This window comes from Austrofundulus limnaeus, unplaced genomic scaffold (genome assembly GCF_001266775.1).
Source record: "Austrofundulus limnaeus strain Quisiro unplaced genomic scaffold, Austrofundulus_limnaeus-1.0 Scaffold5, whole genome shotgun sequence".
Taxonomy (NCBI): Eukaryota; Metazoa; Chordata; class Actinopteri; order Cyprinodontiformes; family Rivulidae; genus Austrofundulus; species Austrofundulus limnaeus.
In genome coordinates, this window is record NW_013952407.1 from 1096866 (window position 1) to 1106520 (window position 9655).

Below are 9655 nucleotides of genomic sequence, written 5' to 3' on the forward strand. Positions count from 1 at the left end.
GTCCATGTTAAAATATATTTTAAAAAAATTACAAAACTAAACAGCCTACAGTATTTTTACAGTCTTTATTTTACAGTTAAAATAAATGTTTATCATATAAAGTTTAATGTTACAACTAATCATGGATCACTTTAAAGGGTTATCAGTTGTAAAATGAGTGATTTATTTCTGCAAGTTTCTTTTTTAAAGGATAATGAGATATTTTTGTAACAGAAAGACACATGAACGGACACAATCAAAAACATTATTGCCTTTCAGCCGCGGGCGATAAATATGCAGCATGGGTTTGTGGCCTGTGTATAAACCGGTGTGCTTATTTTGATGGTGAGTAAACATGTATATTTACACGCATGGATGAACTCTCTTGACTGGCGCAGCTACTCGCTTCACATCCCACGAGCCATTACTGTGTCAACATTTGTGATTCGGTGATGGTCTCTGCGCTGCATAGGCAAGTCTGTATTTACATTTTGTGTCATCATATGCTAATGATTGTGTTGCTACTATGGGAAGCAGATACCGCAGCTGCATATATATAGAGCAAGAAGTTAAGTGTGTTAAGTAAAGATTTTTATCAGTTGCAGTCAAATGCATCTAAAATGTTCAGGAATAGGAGCAATTTAGCTTTGCATTTGAATAAAAAAAATATAATGTTACTCTTTGCATGACAGCTGAACAAAAAGATGAGTGAAAATGTCCAGCTGTGTTTGTATAAGACTGATAGTTGATTCACGAGATCTTGACTGCTGGTTTGGCAGAGCTGACACAAAGCCACTTCCTCCTACAACAAAAGCATTTACAGCATGGACTGACCCAGCTGACAGGCACATATTACCTCCTATTTAATCAAAGTAAACAACCGTGAAGCTGAGCTTCAGCTGATCTGTTGCAAAAGGCATTTTGGCTGTTCATCTAAAAAGTGATGGGCATTTGTCAAAGAAATTCTAGTTTAAACTTAAAGGGGGTGTGCTATGCAAAATCTACTTTTTTATATTATGTTATAATGTCAGTCCCCTTTTAAAAACACACCCAGAGTGTTGCTTTGACTCATTCATGCATGTTTGAGAAATCCTTCAATCTCCTGTGGTAGCCAAGTGGATAAAAATTACACAATACTGCCCCTGTAACCTTTAAGTATAAGGTGATTTGTAAAATCAAGATTTTTCAAATAACAAACAGGTTTAGAGAAACATGACAAGTGACAGGTCAACATGCAAACTCAATCTGGGGCGCCTCCAGAATGTTTTTAAAGGGGTTTACTGAGGGGGTCCACTGACAGTATGGTGGGCGTCTGTCTGTCTGTCCGTCCGTTTTCTTCTGCTTATCCAGAATTGGGTCGSGGGTGCAGCAGCCTAAGCAGAGAGACCCAGCTCCTCTGGTGGAATCCCAAGGTGTTCCCAGACTAGCTGAGAAACATAGTCCCTCCACTGTGTCCTGGGTCTTCCTCTGGGCCTCCTCCCAGTGGGACGTGCCCGTAACACCTCACTAGGGAGGCGTCCAGGAGGCATCCTAACCAGATGAACCACCTCAACTGGCTCCTCTCCACGTGGAGGAGCAGTGGCTCTACTCTGAGTCCCTCCTGGATGACTGAGCTTCTCACCCTATCTCTAAGGAAACTCATTTTGGCCGCTTGTATCTGCGATACCTACAAGAAATATTGGTATTTTGCTTTGATTTTGCCTTTAATTATAGTAAATTTTAGTTATAGTTATAAATCATAATAAAACACAAGACAAAAATAGCCAAATACAAATGAACTATAACAATATAAAACAATGTATCGGTATGAAAATTTAAAATATTTCATGTATTACTTTCTACTACACATAGTTGGGGAAAAAAGTCACTAGTGCAAATTAACAAAAAAAAAAGCAATGAAATAAAAAAATTTAAACATAAATATAACAAAGTGAGTAACACAACAAAAAATACCTTCCAATGCACATGGGTACAAGGAACAGGAAGAGTTTTGTTTAATGACTATCTCCAAACTACTTGGATCCTCTGCACTAATGATTTTTTTAATTTTATTTGTAAAAAATAAAATCTGTGATGCAAATAAAGTGCAAACAAAAGTATCAGTCTCATCACGCTAGTATCAATCCAATACTGAAGCTAATCTTAGTATCAATACTATCAATAACACCCACCCCTGACAGTGGTAGCTGAACCTAAAGTCATGAGAGCTTTTTAGATTTTTAATACTTTTCAAATGTTATATGCAGAATTTGCTGCTGAGATGTCTTAGAATAACAGAAGCAGCACTACTGAACAAACAAACAATGGCTAACAAAAGAAACTTAGCAGGTGGCTCAGAGGCTCTCTGATCTGGCTGAGAGGAAAAGGTAGGAAATGACAAAAGAGTGTTTACCTGTGTTTTGTGGATCTCTAGATGAACTACAAATAAATCGGTTCAATCCCAGTGTGTGATAGATCTTTATCAGTAATCTGTTGTTTCGAACGGGCTGCTGCTGAGATTGTAGCTTTGCCGACGCTCTTCAATGTTGCCAACAATCAACGGCTTTCAAATCGGTCCTCACTGCATCACACAAACATGAGATAACCCTGTTGGATCACTATTTAACTGTTTTAATAAATTAATTACATTTTGATGCAATTGTTTCTTAAAAATAATAAAAAGACATAATTTTGGTAGTAATCCATTTCACATATAATGACTGAGAGAAAATTGTGAGCTAAATAATGTGTCAGTTGAGGGTTTTTTTCCCAGCCGCACAAAAGAAAAAGCAATTATTAACATGTTAGGGCATGCTTTGTAATCATCTAGTCAAGTGGCTGGCAGAGGGTGTTGCTACTGTAGTTATTTAAGGTAACATGCAGCTCCCTGATGTGTCAGGGGTGGATATGGGAGRGATAATAAGCACCATTTTTGATCCGCTGAAGGAAAGATTGTGTAAAGTTTCAGACGTCTTCATAAATAGAGATCTGTCAGGGTGAGCTGCATTTGAAGAAGAGGCCTCTCATATTGTAGTTTGCACGGAGTCAGTCCTGCATTGTTGGTGCTCTGACCTGCAGATCACAGGAAATCAACACAGAGTGACGAATCAATTCTTCTCTCTTCCAAACCATGTCCCTTTCTGCGCTCCTCATTCTGTGTCGCTCTGCTTCTGCTTGTCTCTTTGCTCCACAAACCCTGTCTGTCTGTCTCTCATCCCCGCGTCTCATCCTCTAACTCTGCTTGTCCTTGCTCCTTTTGTCTATTTTAGAGCATCGGACTCAAACTGTATTTGTTCGGTTTCATTTCTTGGCTTTAAACCCCCCCCCCCCCCAATCCTTTTCCCAGCTTGTGTTTGTGTGTTCTCTGTTTAGTGTGTCCTGGTGATATCTCAGGCTCACATCAATTTGAGTCAATAACCTCACTTTGTTCAGTCAGTTAATCCTCTGAGTTTTACCTGCAGCAATCTTTTCCCTTTATCCCTTCAAATGTAGCTTTACTCACATCGTCTCTCTCAGACAAACTCACTGAATATGATTTTTACTTTTAACTTTGTGCGTAACCGCTCACCTGTTCGTGTCTGATGAACTGCGTTCATTGTTATCTTGTTAGTCAATATGTCTTTGGGAAAAGGTCTTTACATTTTCTCTGATGACCAAATGATTTTTAATGAGCTGAGAGCAAATGTGATTATTTTGTTTTTGTTTTCAGATGAATGACTAATGTTCAAAGATTGTGTATTTTATCTGGTATGTTGATTGATGGCGTACATTTAGGCCAGGTGACATTTTCTGTAATTGCACTAGCATTTACCTTTTAACCCTATTAAATATATTATTTCATAAATCTTTGAAATCTAGGTCAAATGATTATTTATTTATTTTTTCCATTTTAGTTTTTGTCTTTAGAGGCAGACGTGGCATTTTTTAAACAGTAAGTTGACCCTAAATAATTGTTTTTCCTACTTTCTAAGGGCGCTGTCCATCTAGGGAGTGCCACAAATGGGGGGACCCAAAAAAGTGTATAACTTTTTCTCAGAGTATTGTTGATTTAGTCTGTAGAATAATCACTGGTTACTCAGGTTTATGAAAGTACAGTGCTCTGTGGGTTTCTCATCCTGCTTTGTTACTACATGAGGTGGTATATGATGCAGAAAATATTTCATAATTTAAAAAAATAATGATAATGGAAGTTTCAGTTATTATTGCAGATAAAGTTCAGGTTAAAGTTAGTTTTCAGTGTTCTGCTTTCATAAAATAATGATTTTATGTTTTGTTAAACCCAAGAATTTAGTAAAATGTAATGGATGAAAAATTCTCATTTTTGTGTCACTACTGTCAGCAGATGTTGGCAGGTATGACTTCTGGTATTGTTTCAATTAAATTCTGCTGTTAACTATTTTAATTGGACAACCTGTTTTCTAAAGATAAAAAATAATATCAAAGACAAAACGATTTAATTTGATATATGAATGTATGTAAGTTGGGGGTGAGATTTAGAAATATACGCAAGGGGTGCCACCTGAAATCTTGCCTAGGGCGCCAAATTGGCTAGGGCCGTCCCTGCTCTCAGCCAAACCTGACTAACTATTAACTAACTGTTTATTTACAAGGATTGAAAGTCAGCTGTAGGAAGGCAGAGTGTGTGTGACTGAGATGGAGGCAGATGGAACAGTGACGCTGCAAGGAGCAGTGGTCAGAAAACTGCAGGATTTCATGTACTAAGAGTCAATTGAGTGTGGTAAAGAGGTGAAGAAGAGAGTCCAGCTGAAATCCTTTAACATGAAAAAAATAATAACACTTTTCATTTAAAATTAGATCATTTTAGTTCCCAAATCACTGAAAAAATAAAAACAATGCAACAAAAAATACCCCATTGGTAGCATTTAATTTTTGCACTTTTGTCAAATAATTATTGTCTGCTGCAGGATGATAAAAGTGTTTTTGTTTTAATAAAGTTAAAGAGTGGGCAAAATATAAAAACTAATCTAAAATAAAACAACATATTAAATATTAAAACCTAAAATCATATTGACTTTTAAAGCATTTGCTTCGGTTTGAATTTGTTACTGGCAACTTGTTTCAAAAAAGTCGGGATGAGTTAACAAATATTTAATTGTAAAGTCACACTCAACATCTGATTTAACAGTAAGATTGTGTTTCAATTTATTATTATTATTATTAAAGATTTTGGAAAAATGTGTGTGTGTTAGAAAAAGGTCCTCATACAGTAATGTATCCTGAAGTATTATGGAAAATATAATTGTTAGAATTATAWTTTTTAAAGAAATGTGATCTATCCTGTTATCACAAGCATTTTCTGAAATATTACAGTGGTATAACAGTATTACGCACGTCTGAGCACCATTAATTCTGAATACACAGGCAACATATCATGCCTTGCTGCATTTTTAATTGAATGCTTCATTTATATGAGAAAATCAATGCTAAACCGCAATCCAAACCACATGAGTATAGCTCCAGAGTGATACGGTCTGATTACACAAATGGCCCATCTGTAGTCCAGCTTTGTCTCCCACTGAAAACATTTGATTCATTTTGAAGACCATTGAGCAGCTGAAATCCTTTATCATGCAAGAATGGCAAAAGATTTCAAAATTTGAGTAATTGGTCTCTGTAGTTTCCTGCCACTGACATGATGATCCTGAAAATAAAATGATGCAACACAGTGGAGAAAGTGTCATATTTAGGATTTCATCTTTTGGTAAATAACGACACACATTGGTTTGCATATTGTGTTATTGTGTGTGGTTTTTGTCTTCTGCAGGGTGATGATACATTTTTGTTGAAATCATGAAAACAGCTTTATTGTGAAAGTATAAAGAAGTGCGTGGAGAGGGTAAATAGATTTTGGCCAATTACTGTTCACTAACGCTGAATATAAACAAATAGTTTGTGTCTGTGTTTGTTTTAATAGAACTCCTGGGAACAAAGCAGGCAGCAGCTCCAGGGGTCAGACCCCAGATGAAACTGGACGCCGCCAGGGGCAGAGCCACGAAGCCAGCTCCTCTGTTTCTGACTTGGCCAACTCAGTCACCAGTGACAACATGCTCATGGTAACTTTCAGTATCATCTCATGGGACGCATCTCACTCAATCACAATGAACTCATCATCAATCCCTGCCAATGTGTTTCAGGTGTGTGTGAGCTGTGACACAATGGGCCTCATGCAAGAACCGTTCGTACGCACAGATTTGTTCTTAAGTTGTGCGTAAGAGTGATTTGGGAGGATTTGTGGCATTCACCAATGTTTTCGTATTCTAAGATTTTTTTCAGATACGAACAAAAATTCACGTGTGGTCCAGACCTGTCGTATATTTTACGAGCAGTCAGTCRGCTGTTATCCAGGCGGATTTTCCTCCCTAATAACTTTATATTTCGTTGTTTAGAAAATATTTCGAGTTGAAAATAAATCACACTCCATAATTATGTTGACAGTAGGCTATTCTGTTTGAACTGGAATTAGATTTTAACGACATAAATTGATTAGATTAAGTTAAATTGTCTTTTAATGCTGTTGTATAACACTACAATATTAATATGAAGATCTCAAACTAAAAAACAACTTAAATTATGCATTAATAGAAGTTTGGAGACGTTTTAGAATGCGTCTTTTCAGAACCGCATCTGACACTTGCGACCGCAGGGAGGGGGGGAGACGGCCAGGCCGGGGGGTGGGGTGTAGTGGTGCGCAACCACCCTTCTTCTGAATAAATGTAAACACAGTAACACAGTTGTTTACACTTTAATTAAAAAATATTTGACCAAAGAAAAACCGGAGCTGGACTAGAGAGAGATGAATATGATTTAGATTTTTATTTCTGTGACTGTAACGACTCACAGGAGACACGACATTAACAGCACATTTCATGTCTTTAAGCAGCTCCTTTAATTCCACATGATGCTGCTAAAGAGAACAATTTTTTTTCTCGATCTCGGAGAGCAGGACTACAATCTCCGAACTCGTCAAGTTCTTCTTTTTTACTTTGCGATGTCATTTATGAATGGACACTTCCTGGTATGTGGGGCAGGAAACATAGCCTTATATGGTGTTTTTGGGGTGGTAATTATGCTAATCTCCTCTCGCGTGCACGAGCAGCTGGATAGAACAGGTGGAAATTACGCAGCTCATTTACACACTTTTCCTGAAGATAGAGTTTGTTGAATCTGATGTGACATGTTCATACGAACCCTTCGTACGACCAAAAATAAGAGAAATTTAGGATAAGAATACGAACATGTTCTTGCATGAGACCCAATGTCTATGACTAAACACTCATGAAATACCATAATACCAAATATCTACCATAAAATTCATGTTTTTCTATCAGACAATGGATATAAAAATGTATGTTTTGAACATACCAAAATACTATGTGATATTTGTGTTTCCATTAATCCATTAACTGTATTTTGACATGCATGTTCTCTTTCATTCATCAGATGGTGCTGCAGCACCCTCTGCACCTCTAGTTCTCATAGTCTTTTGATCTATGAGTCTAAGTCCAGAGCAAGGTCATAATAGTTTTGGTTTTTTTCCTTATAGTTTAGTTTTATTTCGTTGTGACTTTTTTATTTTAATTCAGTTTAATTAGTTTTTACAGTGGATTTGATAGATTTTATTAGTTATTATGCATTTTTAATGCTTAGTTTTAGTTTAGTTTATTTTTAATTAGTTCTAGTATTAAGTTTTTTTTAGTTTGAATTAACATATTTCCAATACATCCTCCAGTTTGTGGTGTTCTGTGAGTTAACTAACCAGCAACCGTAAGCTGCCCACAGCTAATGTGAAACTATCCATCCATCCATCCATTTTCTGTACACGCTTCTTCCTTTTCAGGGTTGCGTGGGTCACTGGTGCCCATTTCCAGCAGTCACAGTGCGAGGGGCGGGGTACACCCTGGACAGGTCGCAAGTCCATCACAGGGCTAATGTGAAACTACTCAATTTGAAATGAATATATAAATAAATAACGATTTGTTTAATCAGTCCACACAGCTCAAAATAAATTGACAAACACTAAAACTAAGGATATTCTATCTATAATTTCAGTCAGTTGTGGTTATTTTTGTAAAATGATTATACGGTTTTAATTATCATTTTTTATTACAGTTTTTATTTACTTTAGTTAACTAAAATGTATTTTTCAATTTCAGTTTTCGTTATTTAGTTAGTTTTAGTTAACTATAAAAATAACCCTGGTCTAGAGCAGGACTATTCAACTGGCGGCCCGCGGGCCACATCTGGCCCGTGAGAGACCAAAGTTTGGCCCGCCAATTAGTTCATTCATCTCTTAAGCCCAAGCCCCTGGTTTTCTACTTTAATTGCTATAAGTTCTTTTAGTTAGACATACTTACATGAAGACTTTAATTGCTGGATGTTCAGTCCCTGTGCTGTTGGTCTGCATTAATTGTGGCCCCTGGAGCAATTTAGTTGAATAGCCCTGCTCTAGAGTTTTGAACTTGGAGTTTTCTGTAAATTATCTTAAATTATAATCAATAAAATAGAAAATAAATAAACTGGTGAATTCAGATAAATTTATCATAGGATTAAAGTTCTGAAGATAGATGTGTCGAAACCCACCTGAAAATTTTTTGATTTGTAACTTGTAAAGATATGGTTTGTGTACCTGTGAAACAAATTCAACTGCAAAAATTAAATTTGTGTACCTGCAGTAAAGATTTGTATTTAAAAATTTCACCTGCAAAAAAAAAAATACACAAATATTTTCTGAATGTAGTCACAGGAAAAAATGTTACAAATGTGTAAAATAACACTTACACAGATATAATTAAAGTTACAGACTCATAATTTATCATTTATTTATGTGTATTTTTCTTAAATTTGTGTCTATATTTTAATTAGAACTACAACTCGAAGTTACAACTTTTCAACTCTGCCGCTAGGAGTGCTGATGGCCAAATGAATTGAACTCAGGGACCAGATATGGCCCGCAGACCAGCAGATGATGATCACTGGTTTGTAGCATATCAAATAAAAATATTTGCGTTATAAAGAAAATTAAAAATGTAAAGAATCGTTTGGACTAATTTTCTCAGTTTTAACCTGCAATGTTGTAAGATCACAAAACACAAACTTGGGATTGATATTTCTTGGAAATTCAGTCAAAGCTGCATGAAAAATAATAATAAATTTGCATATGTTTTTTTTTTTATTTGTATATCAGCTTCTGTAAATAATAAACTCTCCTGGTAAAACAGAACAAACTGAGTGAAGTTTTGAGAACTGTTTCATCTCCCCTGATCGCTCTGTCTCCATCCCACTCAGCTCTCCCACCTGTGGAGCATCACAGTTCGCCGCCGCCTCAGAGTGTCTCGGCTAACTGAAAACGCACAGCAATCATCCTGTTGAAGTGGGAGAGAGGGAGGGGGGCGCACGCCGTCTTCACAGAGGTTTGGTAATTAGCTGTGAAGGAACACGCGGTGACGTGGGCGCCGTGAGATTACAGCAGAGATGGGTGTGAGTGCTTTGTAATTACGTGGGTCCCATGGCGAGTCCCAGGAATTTGCAGCGATGCCACTTAATGATAACGCTCATGTTGGGCAGTTTTGCCAAAAGCATCTACAGCAGGTAAAATAAGTATTGAACACGTCACCATTTTTCTCAGTAAATATATTACTAGAGGTGCTAATGGCATGAAATTTTCACCAGATGTCGG

At 36.7% G+C, this 9655-nt stretch overlaps 1 protein-coding gene across 3 annotated transcripts in view; it reads left to right on the top strand.

Annotated features, from left to right (window-relative positions):
* Positions 1 to 9655, top strand: part of syt7b (synaptotagmin VIIb) — a gene marked incomplete at its 5' end in the record, with an annotated part of 85161 nt that overhangs the window by 68276 nt on the left and 7230 nt on the right. For all 3 annotated transcript variants that reach the window (XM_014026369.1, XM_014026377.1, XM_014026387.1), the window contains 1 exon segment: positions 5894 to 6032. In XM_014026369.1, coding sequence (XP_013881823.1) covers positions 5894 to 6032 — 139 coding nt within the window.